Below are 19,613 nucleotides of genomic sequence, written 5' to 3'. Positions count from 1 at the left end.
TTCCTATCATTAGTCCACCCGTTCGAGCTTCTAACAACCCTAGGGTTTCCTCCACCGGACGGAGGCGATTTTCTTAGGGTTTTCCCTCCTCTCCCTTTCTCTGATTTTCGCCAATCTGTGTTCTCTGTGGCCCTGTTCGCGAGATGACCTCTCCGGTTGCTCCTTTTTGATTATCCACCTGAGCTCGGATTATGTCATTTCGACTCCTCGGTGTGGTGATGTTGGATTTGGTTCGCTTTTTCCGGCTGGAGATCTATGCTGCCCTTCAACTTTCCTCCATTGATCTTTGAGGTACCTAGTTTCTACTTTCCATTATGCCATATTTCACCCATCTTCTTGAGGTATGTACCTAAGACGAACCTATTACTTATTTGTTTATCTCCTCCATTGGGCTGAAATGATTTTGCATGTCGCTTTTTTTTTCACTTTTTCGGCGCTTTAGCACTTGATTTCTCTGTATTTCATGATTGTTTTACTCTTCGAGAAAGCTTTTCAGATCTTCTTTCTCGCTGATTCTGCATGTCATATTTTTGCATTGAAAATTATATTTGCGTTGTCTCTTGCTTTTCCTTCTGTCTCATCTCTGGGTTCATTTATCGATTCGTGAGATTGGTGCACCAATGACCTTACATCTTCTGATTCATCTCTCCTTTCGGCAGTCAATGAGACTCTTCATCTTCATCCTCTGTGACTGCCATACTTTTGCTACCGACGGCCGTAGGTTTTCATTATACCTAATTTCCAGCTTACGATCTATGGACCCCCTCTTCTGGACGCAGTTCATGTCTTCATACACCCCCCCCATCACTCATTATATACTTGGGGCCTAGGATTTGCTTCCCTCATCCCTTAGTTTTCTCACATAAACTTTCTGTCGCGTTTAGGGATAGTAAAATTGTGATTGGGATTTTCGTGGATAAGGCCATGGCAAACCCTTCCCCCCTACATCCTCTTGTTAGTTCCATTCACTCCAATTTCCTCCATTTCATCCCCAATGATCCTTCAGCTGAGAGATTAGCCGCTGAGTTTGCTTCTAAGATCTACCTCCCTGTCCGACCCATTAGTAAGGTTGCCCTTTCTTCACAGAAACTTAATGAAGTGAAACAAGATCTCAAATACACCATTATCGGATGGGTCCCTGATGGCATTCATGTTACGTATTCTGACCTTGAAAAGATGATCCAGGGGGGATGGAAGTCCAAGACTGTCAAGGTTGATGGACTCCATCTCATCGAAGGAGCTTCAGATAGATTCATCATCAAGTTTTCTAGAGCTAGAGATCTTAATGTGGTCCTATTTTCCCAACCTTGGTACTACAAGAATCACATTGTCTTCTTACAACCTTGGGATCAATCCATTCAAGCCAACCTTTCTCCCTTCACCCACGGCATCATGTGGATTCAGATTACTAATCTACATTGGAGCTTGCACAAGGATGACATCCTTCTTGATCTATTTTCCTCCATTGGACATGTCCTTGAAATTGAGAACCCTGAAGGTCCTATTGCTTCCAACAACTTGCCTGCAGCCAGAGTTGCTGCTCCCCTTCACCTGGATCTTGTTCCTTCTGGTATCTTCCAAATCACACCCACAACAGCAGATCATCTATTTCAACTATGAGTACCTACCTTCAGCCATTTGCCCAAACTGCATCAGGATTGGTCATAAAAGCTGTGACTGCCCCTTCAAATCCACTAGAGAGTTCACTCAATCAATCACTTCAAACAAGGCTGCTGAAATCCACAATCGGCTCTTACCTAAGGCTGCTATCCCTGCTAGAAGAGCTAGCCTCCTTACTGAAACCATCAAAATTTATGATGATCTATTCCTTGGATCCATCCAGTTCAACCCCACAGATCTTAACGGCATCCCCAATCCTCCAATTGCTGCATCCTATACCAAGGAGAGACAACTTTGCCTCCTCAAAACTTTCCTTTGGATGACACATACATTCTCACTGGAAATCCCAAGATATCACTCTATTGATGACCCAATCCCAATTAATATCATTAGACCAGCCAAAGAACAGAAGTCAAATGATTCTGCATCCACCCCTGAGTTTGAAGATATGGAGTTTACCATCTCACAACCTGCGGATTATCTTACTCAGACTCATACCAACCTCACCTTAGCCCCCCCCCCAACAAACAATGCTATCAACAATATCCCAGCCACTCCAAACCTTACCCCCCTCATTCAACACTTTCATTGGATGCTCCAGCATGTCCATCAGCAATCCACCCCCTCGAATGTGAGCATGCCTCCTCCCACCAGTTCAAGCTTCAATCCCATGGGTATTGGAAACCTTGCCCAACACAACATTGTTGGTTCAAGTGATACCCGTAGCTGCTCTTCTCTCTTTCCCATCAAAAGAAAATGCACTATCAAGGAGATAGGAGATATTGCTGACTCTACAACCCCCGATCTGAAGAAGATCAAAACCACTTCTCATACTTCTGAGGTGATGATGGCAGACCGTAAACTGCCATCAAAGGAGCAATGAGTGCATTTTACTTGAATTGTCGAGGCCTTGGCCAAGCCTCGACACAAAGAGAAATCAATGTTTGTATCAAAAAGTTGCGGCCTTCTATCTGTTTCCTCTCTGAAATCAAAAGCTCTGCTGTTTGGTTGAATTCTTTCTCTAGGAAGTTAGGTTTTCCTTATCATTTTGTTGTTCCTCCTGTCCATGGTAGAGGAGGTTTGCTTTTATGTTGGTTCTATGATGTTCTTGTTGATGTACTTTGGTCATCTGATTGGTGCATTCATGCTCATGTATCGTACAACACTTTGAAATGGACTATGACTTCTGTTTACTTGAGTGCTTATCATAACATTAGAAAATACCAATGGATGATTCTCACAAATTTAAATAACTTTGTGGATACCCCTTGGGTTCTTGGAGGGGATTGGAACTCTTATTGCACTTTACTTGATAAAAGAGGGGGAATTCCTTTAAAAAATCATCGTATTTCAGAATTTCAGAAATTTAATTTTGAAGCTAATCTTAGCTGTATCAAAGCTCATGGTCATAAGTTCACATGGAGTAGTAAACAAAAAGGTAATAGGAGAGTGGAGGGCCTCCTTGACAGATTCATATCCAACACTGATTGGACCAACTTATTCCCTGAAGCATACATTCAACACCATGCTGTCACCACTTCGGACCATTATGCTCTCCTTCTCCACTTTGACCCCCCTCTCAACAGACTTAATAAGCCTTTTAGATTTGAGAAGTTCTGGACCCTTGAGCCTTCCTTCACTAATATAATATCTGAACTCTGGCCAAAGGAATTCCATGGATCTCCTTCTTTTATTCTGTCCAGCAAACTCCAATACCTCCAGCATCATCTCAAAAAATAAAATTGGTCTCAGGTTGGAGACTTACATAAAAAGGAATCTCGCATTAGAAAGGACATTGATATCCACATGAAATGTCCTTTGAACTGCAGAGATCTACATTGGGAATTTACTGAAAACAAGCTTCTTGCCTCCCTCAGATTGACCCTGAACCAAATTGATGTGAAATGGCATCAAAAATCCAGAATTCAATGGATACAATGGGGGGACAGAAACACCAAGTTTTTTCACATATCCACTATGAAGAGGAGAGCTAGGAACAAAATCAGATTTTTGAATTTCAATGGTGTCGATACTAGTGACCCCCATCAGATTGAATCAGCTTTCATTACACACTTCAAATCTGTGTATTCCTCTACTAACCCTCATATTGAAGGCTCCTTCTTAGACATCATTAAGGGAAGACTCAAGGAAGAACACCTTAGAATTCTGGATCAAGCTGTAACAGAAGCTGAAATTTTCAAGACCATCCACAGCATTTCTGACCAAAAAGCCCCTGGCCCGGATGGGTTCTCTAGCGGTTTCTATCACTCTACTTGGAATATATGCAAAAAAGAAATCGTCAATCATGTGATGGGTTTTTTCTCCTCTTCAACTTTCTCTTCATCCACCAACCAAACCTACATTCCTCTCATTCCTAAAGTGGAGTCTCCCTCTTCAGTTCATGATTATAGACCTATTAGCTTATGTAATGTTACCTACAAGGTCATTACTAAAATTATGGTTAATAGAATCAAAAAAATTCTGCCTAGTATCATCTCCTTCAATCAGAATGGCTTCATCAAAGGAAGACATATCCAGGATAACATTCTCATTGGGCATGAAATCATGCACAAAATCAATCAGAGAAAAAAAGGGAAGAGAGGTATTATGGCCATTAAACTTGACATGAGTAAGGCTTATGATAGAATGGAATGGTCATTCATTGAGAAAGTGTTACAAGCATACGGTTTCCCCTTGCAATGGATCAAGTGGATTATGTTTTGCATAACCACTCCACAACTTGCTATTCTTGTCAATGGCTCTCCTACAGAGTTCTTCAAACCCAAGATAGGATTAAGACAGGGAGATCCCCTCTCATCTTACATCTTTGTACTTTGTGCGGAAGTCTTATCCATTCATATTGAAGCAGCCAGATCTAGAAGAAAGATCAAGGGTATTAGATTATGTCAAGGGGGTGAAAGTCTCTCCCATTTGGCCTTTGCTGATGACCTCATCCTATTTGGTCAAGCTAATCTTAAGGAAATCACCCAGTTCCACAAGATTATTGATCAATACTGTAATGCCTCTGGTCAGGTCCTTAATACCCAAAAAACTAGAGTCCATTACAGCCAAAGCACCCCAAACCTGGTCAAGAAAAAACTTACAGAAAAATTCAACATGATACCTACATCTGAACTTGACCTTTACTTGGGCATCCCTATGTTTCATGGAAAAATCAAACACCATCACTGCTCAAACCTTATTGACCGGATCAACCAGAAACTACAAAGCTGGAAAGCCAAGCTTTTGAGCTATCCTGGGAAAGCTACACTCATTCAAGCTGTCACTCAAGCCATGCCAAGCCACTTTATGTCTTGTTTTCTCCTCCCCAAGAAAACCTTATCTTTGCTTGAGGCTGCCAATCGAAATTTTTTTGGGTCTAATGGTGATAAGAACCATGTTCATACCATTGCTTGGAAGGCCATTTGCAAGCCTAAAAGATATGGTGGTCTGAATATCAAGGATCTTGGTGCCTTCAACTTAGCTCTTGTAGCTTAGAGGGTGTGGGAACTTATTACAGGTTCTGATTCTATGTGGTTTCGTGTTATGAAAAACAAATATTTTAGAAACTGCAACTTCCTTCAAGCTACTGCTAATCTCAAATCATCTTGGAGCTGGAAATCTCTATTGAAAGTCAGAGATCTCATGGTGAATAACATTTTTCATAATGTGGGGGATGGGAAAAACATTAATCCCTGGATTAATAGATGGATTCATCCAACTCTCAAACAATCCACACTACTGCCCTGCAATAGAGAAGCTCCACAAACTGTCTCTCAGTTCATCAATCATGGGGATTCAACATGGAATTAGGAGATCATTTCTAGATGGTGGAACGAAGATCTGGCAAAATTTATTTTGAACATCCAGATCCCTCTTTCCAAATGTGACGACTCCATCATTTGGGATCTTACTTCAAATGGTGATTTTTCAGTTGCTTCAGCATATAAGCTATTTAGCCAAGAGAACATTGAGGATGATAAGCTCAATTGGCTTAAAATGTGGCACCTTCCCCTCACCCCAAGAATCTTGCACTTCACCTGGAAGCTCCTTCTTCATAAGCTTCCGACTCCAAATCTTCTCAAAAACAGAGGATGTAATATCCAGGAATTATGCCCCCACTGTTCCCATAATACTGTTGATATTAATCATATCCTCTTATCTTGCATCTATGCAAAACAGGTGTGGAGCAATGTCAGAGTTTGTTGGCTTATCCAAACAGCAGACATTGGTACCCAGCTCTCTAACTGGATCAATGCAGTTCACAGAGGATCTTCAGAAGAGAAAACTTTAACACTACACATCATTGCACTATGGGCCATCTGGGCAACCTTTAATAAAGCAATTCACGAGAAAGATTTCAGAAGTCCTAGACAGTCATGGTGGCTCGCTTGGAATCTTAACAAAGAACTCCACTCTCACGCGCATCTTACAAGCTGCAAGAAGAAGCATAGACTCATCTCTTGGTCCCCTCCACCTAATTCTATCAAGTTCAATATCGATGGCTCATCTATCAAGCTCCCAAATGGAAGCATTGCTACTGGTCTGGGAGGTATTGCTAGGGATCACAACTGCACCTTCATCATGTCTTTCGCCACTCATAAACCTCATCTCACAGCCATCCAAGCTGAAGCCGAAGCAGTCAAAGAAGCTATGCAATGGGCTATTAAGCTCAACTTAAAAAACCTGATTTTCGAAGGAGATAACGAGACAATCATCAATCTCCTTCGCGATCCACTCGGCTCAATTCCATGGAGAATCAAACACATCATTGAGGACATCCATCTACTGAAGCATAATTTGGAATCTGTATCCTTTGTTCATACTCTTAGAGAAGGCAATAGTGCTGTAGATAAGCTTGCTTCTCATGCAGCATACTCACAATCTTCTTTTACCTCCCTTTCCACCCCCCTTTATCCAAGTGGTACTTGTACTTTGATCAAACTGGCTGTATGTTCCCTAGAGGTTTCTCTTTCAAATAAATGCATTACTGCACCAAAAAAAAAAAAGAGTCTTCCTATCATTTGTCAATTTCATCGATCGTAATTAAAGACTTGAGGGTAATTTGGATAGTTCATAGTAGAATAATAGTTGAGACCCAAAAGATGAACCCTAATCTCTTTACTAAAAGGTTTTGGTCATTGCCAATTAAAACAACCTCTTTTTAAAAAACTCAAAAAAAGGTCGAAGAAGTTGAATTACCATCGAAAGTCTTAATTTAGACACTTGTTCTTAAAAGACCATTTATGAGTTGCTCTATTTACTATTTACTCTTACTTCAGTTCCATTAGTAGTGTGGTGGACCAATGCTTCCACGTAAGAGGTTATAGTTCGAATCCCTTTAAGGCTAGGGGAGAAGCCCTACTTATATTAGTTATATAAAGTCTCCCCTGAGGATGTAGTCAAGTGCGCGCAAGTTAGCCCAGATGAACTTTAGATCCCAAAAAGAAATTAGTGTGGGGGACTATCTCTTGAGGTACAATATATTAACATTCCATTACTGCATTGATTTTTGAAGATGTTTTATTTATTTATATGGTCATCATCAAAACTAGTCCTGTTGACTGGGGGGCCCATAGACCCTAAGAAAACTGAAAAAGTGTGGTAAGGATGGAGGTTCGAACCATGACCTCATTGAACTTGTTGCTTCTATGATGGGGGGAAGGTGGATTTTGAAGGTTTTTATTGTTGTTGGTAAAGATTTGTTTTTATTTTTTTTTTTTTTCTAATATAAAAGAGAAAGCTTAAAAACATTGACATATGGGAGTTTGTGATTCCATACAGACAGGTCTACTATTAGATGCTACCTTAGCTATACTAGCAAATTTCTCCTAAAGCATGGTAGATTGGAACCCATAGTAGTTAACATGTTTTGTTGCTTCTGCAACCATAGTTAAAATATTAATAAGATTAGCATGCCAAAGTTTCTTAGGTCTAGGTAAAAAAATCAAAATGTTGGGCCTATTGCACCAAATGGTCTTGATTGTAATCCCAATTGTCTTGCTTTGTTCAATCTTATTTAGATTGCCACCAAAATTGTCTCAACTTCGTTTGCAGTTGCTATACTTCCATGACTAAGATATTGAATATGACCATGTCTATAGATATCCAAGACCAAATTTGTTATCTGAAGTATTTGGGGCCAATACAAGATCTAAATGTTCCTATATAGGATCTGGGCGCATTTAGATCTTGTATTGGCAGGGGTGGACCCACTAAGGGGCCGAGGGGGCAATGGCCCTCCGGATTTTAAAATTTTTATTATTTGCTTAGCTTTTTCAAATTTTATATTAATTTCCTTCATTATTTCAGCTTTTTTCTCTTCTCACATGTGAAATATCACTATTTGCTCCCCCAAAAAAAAAAAAAATTTAAAACAAATTTTAAAGGGTAAATATCACTTACCTCCCCTCTTAGTTGGACAAATAGCAATTACACCCCCTCTTAGTTGGATAATATCACTTAACTCCCTTCTTATCTAGCAAATATATCAAACACTTCCCCTTTGTTAACTTTCTCAGTTAAATTTAACTTTTACCGTTAAATATTTTTCTAAAGCCCCAAACTACCCTTGACTAATTTTTTTTTTAATTTTTTATTTTAAATTCTAAATTACCATAATCACCCTAACAGTTAAAATACTAAATTACCCTCAATTAAAATAATTTTTAAAAACCAAAACAGCATAGTTAAAACCCAAATTATCTTTAATTATTAAAAACCCAACATATCCTTTTTTTTTTTAAAAGAAGTTTATCAAACAATTAAAAAAACCCAAAATAGTAGTACGTGTTTAATTTTATCAAGATACCATTTTTTTTATTACATTTTTAATTTTACCTGATAGTAGTACGTATTTTTTTAATTGTTTGATAAAATTTAAAAAAAAGGAAGGGTATGTTGGGCTTTTAATAATCAAAGATAATTTAGGTTTTAAATATGGTGTTTTGATTTTTAATAATTATTTTAATTGAGGGTAATTTAGTAGTTTAACTGTTAGGATGATTACGGTAATTTAGGGTTTAAAATAAAAATATATTTTTAGTCAAGGGTAGTTTGGGGTTTTAGAAAAATATTTAACAGTACAAGTTAAATTTAACTGAAAAAGTTAACAGAGGGGAAGTGTTTGATATATTTATTAGGTAAGAGGGGAGGTAAGTGATATTATTCAACTAAGAGGGGGTGTAAGTGCTATTTGTCTAGCTAAGAGGGGAGGTAAGTGATATTTATCTTAAAAATTATCATTGGCATCTTAAAAAAAATCTTTTCAAAGACTATAGTATTATTCAATGGTTTGTGACAATCCTTTCACACAATAACATCAATATCGCAAGAATTACATCATCCCTAGAATACAAAGACAAGGCAAAGCAAACCACAAGAAGAAAAATCACAACATATGCCTCTGAACCAGCAAAACCGGAAAAAGTATCCCCATAACAAATGAATTGGAAATAATTAAATCCCCCTTCCTTTTTTTTCTCTAAAAACTCTTCAATATTTCTCACTTCAATTTACAAACCAAAACAAAACCGGATAAAAGTGGTGATTCCTGGTCTAACCATCAGGATTCCAATTCGTTCTAGTTATGGGTTGGTTAATCCCAAAAAAACTTGACATGGGTTCTCATTTCACGAACCAATCTTGTTCAACCTCCATGCCTGATACAGGAAACCCAAGAATTATGGCTTTTGAACTCATTCACTTGCCAGAAAATCATTTTGTCTTCACTGGGATATATGCAGGTTTGGAGGGAAAGTAAGTCTTCTATTGCTTCTTGATTGGGCTGAAATAAATGACAGCTTCTTTCTGATCAACTGCCTGTGGAACCAAGTTTCAGTTAATAGTTTGAAAGAAATGATAATAATTTTCAACAAATAATAAGAGTTTGGTGTTCATTTAGTGAACTCTAAAGATAAGTTAACTTTTCAACTTTGATTGGCTTCAATTGGGTTGGATAGATTGAAAATAATAACTTTTCCAACCCGATCCTGATCTAGGACAAGAAATTTATATTGAATTTGGGTTTTCAATTATCCATTTACATCCCTAGGTGAAGCACTTGTTTCAGCTTTCCTATCTAGGCCTAGATATTTGTCATCTGAGAAATAAAATATAGAAAGGTAGACCCTAATTGTCCTATTTTAAGCTTTGCTAGAAATGGATTTCCTGAAGTGACAAAGATTTAAAAATCATGATCAACGGTAAGTACGATCATGTGCATTCATTATGCATAGGAGTACATAGCAAAGTATGAGCATACATGGGAGGATAGTTGATTGAATTCCCTTATAAATTTTGTCAAATGACTAATCCATACCATGCGTCCTCTCCATCCAATGATCAAGACGTTAATCATCTAATATTTTCGATATAATTTCAACAGATCAGAATGAAAGGTCTCTCACTATTGAACCATGTAAATGTATTTTTGAAGTAAATGTTTTATTTTATAAAATTGTAGTTTTACCATTAAGAGCAAATTGCTTTGGCACCCCTAAATGGAGGTCTTAAAGCACTGACACCCCATTTTATACTTGAAAAACACAAACATCTTAAAATTGAATTTTCATTGGATACTGATACGGGAAAAATATCGCTGAACCAGGTCCATTCTTGGTTCAACCCTTGACCCCGGTCGGGGATGACCTAACCGATTTAGGTTCGAACGAACCGGGTTTGAAGATAGCGTGCCAAGGAAGAAATCCTGCACGATCAGCAAGCGGGCACATGTCCGGGATTCTCGGGATGGATAACCCATCAGGAAACGGTTATCAGCACTCGTAGAAGCTGACAAATGTGCAAACTTGGAGAACTACCACCCCCCCTTGCAAAAGATCGTGCGATCAAGGGAAGTTGTCCATCACCCCACTAATGGGTCTAACCGTCGAGATCCGACGGTCACTAGAAGAAGGATCGATCAAGTTCAACGGACGAGATTAGAAGGTACACACTATATAAATCATAACCTACGTATGAAGAAGGTAACTGAATTGTATTCCCAGTAATCGTATTCATACTTTAGCTGTGCAATTAGCCAAAGCCTTTGTGATCAGTTCATTAACTGACTTAGCCTTCGGAGGTGGACTCCCGACCCCCATGGTCGGGCCACATTTGACGATTGTTTGGCAGGTCATTCATCAGTGATCTAAGGGCTGAGCAGATTTTGGACGCATCATTTGGCGCCGTCTGTGGGAAGCGCTTCAAAAAGTCATGGTTACCAGGTCAGCAGAAGCAGCTGCGGCGGCTCAGTGAGAGCCTGGCATTCGACTTCTAGAAGGGAACACTCCAGAAGATATCCCTGAAGGAAGTCGTGCTCGTGAAGTACGTGAAGATGAAGGATTGGGCGGTAATGAACGCTTGAACCCCCCCAAATCCTCTCTAATAGCAGTTGGATCAAATGCAACACCAGATTTTGGAGATGAACCAGACGCTTCATATGCTGGTCAGGCAAGTGGTGGCTCCACAGGCTCCTGACCAACAAGAGGCTAGAAGGTGTGCGAGAGAAGCAAAGAAGCTTATACCACCACTGCGAAGGCATTCCCCACAAGGAGATAGGCAACCAGCAGGAGGCCAAAATTATGGCCCGAACATGCGGGGAGAACTGGGGAACTACCCAAAAGGAACGATCGGCATGAACGGCCACAAACGAGCCGAACCTAGTCAGTAATGAGATTGGGCAGAGGAGTACGCACTCACTTGCCAACCTCTAAACATTTGGGACGAGAAAGCTATCGAACTAGTGGAGGACGTTCGGTCCACATCGGTCAAGAGCTTGCTGATATCAATCAAAGGTTGGGACTGCTCTCTCGAGGGAGGATGGCCGATGACATCTATTCGGTCATCAAAAGATCCCTTTCGTTGAGGCAATAGCTAGATTTGTGTTTTCCCACAATTTTTGGCTCCCAACTTTCTCTTCATTCGACGGTTTGGGAGATCCCATCGCCCATATCAGTTATTACCAGTAGACTATGGCTGTAGTAGGTAATTCTGATGAAATCCTTTGCATGGTGTTAGGTTCCTCTTTGACCGGAGCGGCACAGAAGTGGTTTTCGAATATTCCTTTAGGAAGAATTATCGATTTTGAAGAATTGGCGCGGAAGTTTATCGGTCGTTTCCAGAGTGGAATCTAGATAAAAAAGACAGAGGACACTTTGTTCACCATAAAGCAAGGGAAGAATGAGTCAATTCGGGAGTACCTGAAAAGATTCAACAAGGTTACTATGGAGGTTGAGAATCTTGATGAGCAGGTAGCTAAAACTGCTCTGTTCACTGGACTCACAAACCGGAGGCTCTTAGAGTTATTACTTCATGACATGCCAACCACCTATGCTGAATTGGTGCAAAGGTGTCAAAAGCAGGCGGAAGTGATGGAGATTCTAGATGCGTGTCAGGGAGAAATGAAAGCCTCCACCAAAGAACAGAAGGCTCTGAAAGAAGGCCAGAAGCCTAGGCAGCCCAATCATGATCGAGCAAGAAAGCCCCGTTCGGCGTGGAGGCAATGTTCTCCCTATCAAAGCGAGTATGCATTGAATACTCCTCGATCGAAGATTCTGAACACCATCAAAAGGCAAGATATTTTGAAATGGCCACCAAAGGTCATATCCAAACCTCGAGAGCATAACATGGAGAAGTATTGCCATTTTCACAAAGATTACGGGCATTTCACCAATGATTGCAGGCACCTGAAGGCCGACATTGAAAGATTGATATCTCAGGGGCATCTCTCCAGTTTCATTAAAGGGCGACAAGCGGAGACAAGAGTCGCTGTCAAAAAGAGGGACCGTTCGAGAAGCCGAGAACGACGGGTCGAGGTTCCCAAATCAAAAAAGGGAAAGGAAGTGATCGATGCTAGTTGATCTCCTATTCTGACTATATTCGACGGTCCCAAACCAGAGTCCCTCCGAAAGCTGAAGGCCAAATCTAAGTTCGTTGGAATTGAGGAGGCATTGAAACGGAAGAGACTGAATGGTGAAAGTTCGATCACCTTCGATGATGAAGACGAAAGAGGTATATGTACACCTCATGACGATGCCATAGTAATCAAGGTGGAGATTGGACAACGCGAGGTGCATAGAGTACTGGTCGATACTAACTCTTCCATAGATCTTTTGTCCTACGAAGCTTATTAGAAACTAAAGATCGAGAAAGACTTGATGGAGCCATCATCCACTCACTTATATGGTTTTGCTGGGTTGTCAGCCATAGCTGAGGGATCCGTTCAGCTGGACTTGATGGTTGGAAATTTCCCCAAGGAAAGTACTATTCGGGTGAATTTCCTGGTGGTTCAGGAGCTTCCAGCTTATAACGTCATCCTAGGAAAGCCATCCCTAACAAAGCTAGGCATGGTAGTCTCAAAGAAGCATATGAAGATCAAATTCCCGACTGATAAGGGAATCGGTCAGGTATCTTTTGATCAATGAATCTCCTGGCAGTACTATATAGCTTATTTGAAGGACAAGGATGGCCCGAAGTAGGCCACGGCATTACCGATAGAGATACATGACCATCGGGATTAAGGGATGCAAAGACCTGAGCTGGTCGAGAAATTGGAACGAATCCAGTTGGATCCTGATGATGAAAAAAGGACTCATACTGGATCCGAACAACTGGAAGAGTTCAAGTAAGAATTAAAGATTTTCCTTCGGGAAAACAAGGATGTATTCGCATGGTCTGCTAAGGACATGCCAGGAATAGATCGAAAAGTAGTAGAGCACAAACTTTGGATAGATCCGAAGGCCAAACCAGTGATTCAAAGGAGAAGAAACTTTTCAATAGAAAAGCATGAAGCCATCAGAGGAGATGTTGAGAAATTGAAGAGCTTAGGGATCATTGAACCTATTGAGTGTCCAACCTGGTTGGTCAATGTGGTAATGGTCAAGAAGGCTAATGGAAAACGGAGGATGTGTACTGATTACACAGACCTCAACAAATCTTGTCCAAAGGACTGTTACCCCTTACCTCAGATAGATCTTTTGATAAATGCTACGGCAAGGATATGAAACTCGAGTTTCATGGATGCTTATTTAGGGTACAATCAAATTCTCATGAGTCAGGAAGATGAGAAGTTCACTGCTTTCATGACTGGTCGTGAAAGTTTCTACTACAAGGTTATGCCGTTCGGCCTGAAGAATGCAGGAGCAACTTATCAGAGGGTAGTGAACAAGATTTTCAAGGATCTGACCAGGAAGAATATGGAGGCTTACGTGGATGACATGTTGGTCAAGAGTGTGGCGTGTTTGGGGCATATTGCAAGATCAAGCAGGGTATTTTCGGTGCTACGGAAATACCAAATGATGCTGAACCTGGAGAAGTGCGCGTTCGGCGTATCCTCGGGAAAGTTCTTGGGTTTCATGGTATCTCAAAGAGGTATAAAGGCTAACCCAGCCAAAATACAAGCTTTGATTAACATGGAACCTTTAAAGACCGTTCGAGATGTGCAATGCTTAACAGGGAGAGTAGCTGCATTAAACCGCTTTATCTCACAGTCGGGAGAGAAGTGTCTCCCTTTCTTCAAAGCTTTGAAGGACCTATGAAGATTGCGTGCTAAGGAAGAAACCCTGCACGATCGGCAGGCAGACACACGTCCGGGATTCTCGAGATGGATAACCCATCAGGAAACGGTTATCAGCACTTCTGGAAGCTGACAAACATGCAAACTTGGATAACTACCACACCCATTACAAAAGATCATGCAATCAAGGGAAGTTGTCCATCACCCCACTAATGGGTCTAACCGTCGAGATCCGACGGTCACCAGAATAAGGATCGATCAAGTTCAGCGGACGAGATTAGAAGGTACACACTATATAAATCATAACCTATGTACAAAGAAGGTAACTGAATCATATTCCCAGTAATCGTATTCATACTTTAGCTCTGCAATTAGCTAGAGCCTTTGTGATCAGTTCATTAACTGACTTAGCCTTCGGAGGTGGACTCTCGACCCCTACGGTCGGGCCACATCTGACGATTGTTTTGCAAATCATTCATCAGTGATCTAAGGGCTGAATAGATTTTGGACGCATCAGATACATTAGTCCATTTTGTCACTGAAAACTGTTTGATCACTATTTATTTTTTCTTCCCTTTATATTTTGACAAGGATATTTTAGAATTGAAAAAAGATAAGCATTGATTTAATGGTTTTTAGTGACAAATTGGACAAATGTGTCCAATGAAAATCCAATTTTGGGGTGTCTTTGTTTTCCAAACATAAAGTGGGGTGTCAGTGATTTAAGGTCTCCATTTGGGATGCGGGTGCAATTTGCTCTATCATTAAAAACAAGAGGGAAAAAATGTTATTATTTTTTGTGCACCAAATATCATTTGGATATATGATTTTCATTTTTTTTCCCTTTTTGGGTTTTTTTTTTGGTGGGATGAGAGTTGTAGTTGACATAGTTTGTGGCTAAATAATGGAAAATGAAAGCAAAACCACAACAAAAGTTTCATAATAAATCCAACAATAATTGTAATTGTGTAACAACTCAAAGTTCAATATAATAGCAATAACAAGAATAATTAGATTTTTTTAGAGGAAAGTGGAAATGATATATATATATATATACACACACACACTAGTAATAACACACATGCAAATGCACGTGTGATGTGTTCATGAATATATTGTTTTATTTGTGTAATTTACAAATTTAAATTTTTTTCCCCTTTGAGTTGATTTTTAAGACCTTTGCAGTATAATCACAAAAGAATGCCTTTGTAGCATTTGCATATTCATAAGGAGTATATACATGATGCGTCCAAAATCTGCTCAGCCCTTAGATCTTCTCGAGATGACCTGCAAAACGAAAGCGTCAGATGTGGCCCGACCGGGTCGAGAGTCCACCTCCGAAGGCAGGGGGGGGGGGAAAACAACCCCCCCGCGCCCCCCCGAGGCCCCCGGGGGGGGGGGGGGGGGGGGGGGGGGGGGGGTGGCGCGGGCCCCCCCTGTTTCCCCCCGGTGTATATGAATCTCTGTCCCTCACCTCGTATGGCAGTGAGGTTTATATAGAGTGTACCTTCGAATCTCCTTCGTCGGATGCACTTGAGCCTTCTTCGGATAGTCGTTGGATCTTAACAGTTAGATCCGTTGAGCGATAGACTTCTACTAGTTTGGACTAGTAGAGGACTCCTGAGATAACCTCTAGGTTATGCGATGATTATCCTTTCGATAATGATTAGCCGCAGCCGTCAATTTGAGTCTGCCATCATTAGGGTAATTATCCTAATCCATAAATTGGATTAGGGCGTGCTTGTGGCTGAATAAGTCTTCTTCCTCAGCAAGCTATCTTCTGGATCCGGTTCGCTCGGGAGCAAGTCGATTCCCTCTATCTCGACCGGGGTCGAGGGTCGAACCAAGTATGAACCCGGTTCGATCATATTTTCTCCATATCACGAGCCAAGCGTTTGGTCGATCCCGAGGGCTTGGTTTTTAACTGGGTTCCTCATCAGACAATAGTCTCTGCGTGTTCCATTAAATGTCATATCACATTTAATGCGGTGGTCACTTTTCCTCGAGCGTTGTGAGGGTAATGCCACGTGTCTCCTTGCAATCGATCTGTCGTGGCTCACGTAACCCAAGCGACGGTTTCCGAACGCTTGTTTTGGATTCGTAAGTTCAAACTTTCAAAACGTCTTCTAATCTCGATCGTTGATTTTGAATCAATCTCGATTGTTCAGATTCCCGAACACTCGTGCGGGTGCTTTAAAAGCGGTTCGTTGTCTTCGTAGGTTTCATTCTTCTTGTCTGGAATTTGAAACTTTGTCGTCTGTTTCGCGCCTTCTTGCTCTCAAGCTTTTGCCTCACTGAATCAGTAAGTTTATTGGTCTTTTTCTTTTTGTACCTTACTGAAACAAGTAATGGCGGATAATAGGGTTTCTCCGGTACCCAGTGTTAGTAATAGTAGTGGTAAGGAAGCTTTTGCTTCTCCTCCTTCCGAACAGTCGGATAGTGAAAACAAAACCCTAGCTGTCCTCTGGTGCGAGTTTGATGAAGTTTCTCAAAAAGGTTTAGAGAGAAAAACCGAAACTCCTTCCGTCCTTCCTGAGTCTGGATCTTCCAAGACTTCTAGGGTAACTGCCGAGTCTTCTAGGCAGCCTCAAACTTCCAGGTCCGATGGCGGACCTGGCTCTGTTCCCTCCATTTTCAAGGAGGAAACCCTTCTTTCAGCCATCCAAGATTTTGATTTTCCTTCCTCTTATCAGGTTAGGGCTCCCCATCCTGATGAGAGGGTTGATTCAACCCTTTCGGGTGAATTTTCTCTGTACATAGATGCACTGGAAAGCGGGGTTCGCCTTCCCTTTTTTAATCCTTTGTTCTCAGCCGTTCTGAATCATTGGGACATTTGCCCTCGAATGCTCCTTCCCAATAGCTGGCGTCTCATCATCGGCTTCTTGGGTTTGTGTTTTGAACTTGGCATTACGCCATCTCTTTCTCTCTTTGTGCATTTTCATGTTCTTTCTATCTCCCATCCTCCCGGTTGGGTTTTTCTGTCCAAACGCAATAAAGCTGAACTTGATTGGAGGGGTAGCATCCTTGTCAAAGGAACTTGCCCTTCTAACCACAAAAGATGGCGCGAACGATATTTTTTTTGTCGAGCGCCTCCCTCAGATCTTAACTTCCCGACCGTCTAGAGGCGGTGTACTTCTTCTTCTGAGAATAACCGAGGCCTTCCCTTATCCAAAGAAGATGAGGCGGCCATCAGGAAGATCAAATCCATTCCATGGTATCAAGAGATACATGGACTTGAGGTGGAGTATAACTCCATTCTTCAGTACTGGGGCTTGGCTCATTGTGAGCTTCTAACCATCATCCTTTAATTTTACTGAAGTTGATACGTCTTTAATTCTGACTTTTGCTCTTCTTTGCAGTGCCTCCAAGAATGAACCCCGAGAACCTGCGAGTGAAGGCCGCTAGGGCCATTGTGACAGCCGAGCAACGATCGCCTAGAGCCTTGACCGTTGATCAAGAGGCTTTTGTTCCCTTTCTCGACCCCTCTTATAGAGGTATTAGGAATATCAGGCCCGTGGCTGATGCTTCGGGTAAAGGGAAGAAGCCGATGGTGGAAATGACTAATGTCTCCTCCTCCACCCTAACCAAAAGGAGGCATGATACAATTGATGCTTCCTCCCATAAAAAATCCAAAAATTCTGCAGATTGTGAGGAGGTCTTCACCCCCCAGTGGACCCTGAAGTTGACCGACAGGGTGACACAGGATCCTGAGAAAGCTGCAGAGTGGAGCTCCCTCAGTCTTGTTCCTTCTGACCGCCAGGAATTTGAAACCCTGGACGACGTTGCCCTTGTTAGTCAATCCACAAGGTATCGGTCTTCTTGCTTACTTATTTTTTCATAATTTCTCATGACTTCTTCTGATAATTTCCGCCTTCCCAGGAATGCTGTGTTGAGCTTCTATCAACACATGGAAGCATTGAGCCGGGTTGGCCGCAACAGCTCCTTGCTGCAGACCTGTGAAGAGAATTTGGCCAAAGCCAATTCTGAGATAGATCGGCTGATTGCAGCTGCCGAGGAGCTGCAAAGAAAGCACGAGGAAGAAGTGATCTCCCTAAAGGAGGCCCTTGATGCTTCAAAGGCTCGTGTTGTTGCTGTTGAGCGCGAGGCCAAAAAGCAAAAAGAAGCTGCCACGTTGTTCGGTGACAGACTTGAATTTAAATGTATAGAGAACGAAGAATACTTGAAGTTGGCTATTCCCAGCAAGCCCGAGCACATCAAGCAAGAGCTTCGGAAGGATTGTGTTTGGAAGTACCTGAACAACGAACCTTTCTCCCAGCTATTGGGTGCCTACAACGTCCAAGCTTATCGCTTGGGGCAGAATGATGTTTGGGAGCGAATTCTCGCATCAATCCCTTCCTTCGATACTACTCCCTTTCGTGAGGTGTGCCATAAAGAGGTCTTCGGGAAATTAGGCATGGATCTCCCAGACTGGGCTCGGGAAGAAGATGATCCTTTTCCAGCCGACCCACAATATGAAGCATATCTTGCTGATGAGCCGGCACTTCCAGAGGAAAAATCACAAGCTGCTGCTGAAGAGGGCTCTGACAATGTCAATATTGAGGAAGGCTCTTCTCAGGATCCTGAGAAAAGTCCTCCTGCTCAGGGCTCCTCGGGCATCAATGAAGAAGAGGCTTAGGGAGTTTTTTTTTTTTTTTTTTTGTTTGTAAAGATTGACCTCCTTGCTAATGAATAGACACTTCTTTTTCATGTTGGCCTTTCCATTTCCCTCTCTCCTATCGAAATCTTGTCTTGAATATCAAAATATAAATGATAAAACTTATCACTTAACTTCACATTCTTTGATGAATAATAATCTTGTAAAGATATTATGAAGATACATTTTGGAAAGATGCATTAATCTTCCCCACTCCTTCATTTACTGCAAAGTCCACACGTTTCCCTTATGGTATCTGCGAAGTCTAAACGTTTCCTTGCCTTAGTATACCATTCACTGTTTCCAATGAATCGGTAATACATCCATTATCACAATGGCGGTGCGATGGTTGGAGGTATTCTTGGATCGGGTGCTTGCCTCCACATGTTTCCATGTGGCCTCCCTCCGACCGTTGATCTTGCTTCTTGTGGATTTCGAAGCGTCATTTCGATCTGGGCCATTGGTTGTCTTTTGCTCTCAACCGTCGTCTTAATACCTGAGGCTATTTAAAGCCTTCGTGGGTACTCTCCATCTATCCTGCTATCTGCAAGTTAGATTTGCTAAAGCGACATTCCGTCCTCCTGCTTGCTTCCGTATTCCTCGTACTCCAACAATAACTCTATCAACTTCTGAACAAGTGAGTTTTTTGATCACTCATCTCTTTTCCCTTTCCCCCTGAGTAAACTGCACAGTAGTAGTACTTGGGGTTTAGTTATTCGGGTTTGCATATTTGACAGAGAACTAGGGTTTTCCCTTGTTGCTGTTGTTGTTGGATATCCGTAATGATACGGCTTTTTCTGTGTATATAGTGGCTCCTAGAATCAA

At 41.4% G+C, this 19,613-nt stretch overlaps 1 protein-coding gene across 1 annotated transcript; it reads left to right on the top strand.

The window, feature by feature from the left end:
• Positions 1-4,227: 4,227 nt before the first annotated feature.
• On the top strand, positions 4,228-11,097 carry LOC149011501 (uncharacterized). Its single transcript, XM_089162680.1, has 4 exons — positions 4,228-5,089; positions 5,141-5,268; positions 5,803-6,544; positions 10,898-11,097. The coding sequence occupies exons 1-4, from the start codon at positions 4,228-4,230 to the stop codon at positions 11,095-11,097; spliced, it is 1,932 nt and encodes a 643-aa protein (XP_089018806.1).
• The last annotated feature ends 8,516 nt before the right edge of the window (positions 11,098-19,613 follow it).

Source organism: Hakea prostrata, chromosome 7 (genome assembly GCF_041222555.1).
Source record: "Hakea prostrata isolate BN-2017 chromosome 7, UWA_Hpros_2, whole genome shotgun sequence".
Classification (NCBI taxonomy): Eukaryota; Viridiplantae; Streptophyta; class Magnoliopsida; order Proteales; family Proteaceae; genus Hakea; species Hakea prostrata.
The sequence above is the reverse complement of the archived record's forward strand: the minus strand, read 5'-3'. Positions and strand labels throughout refer to the sequence as shown.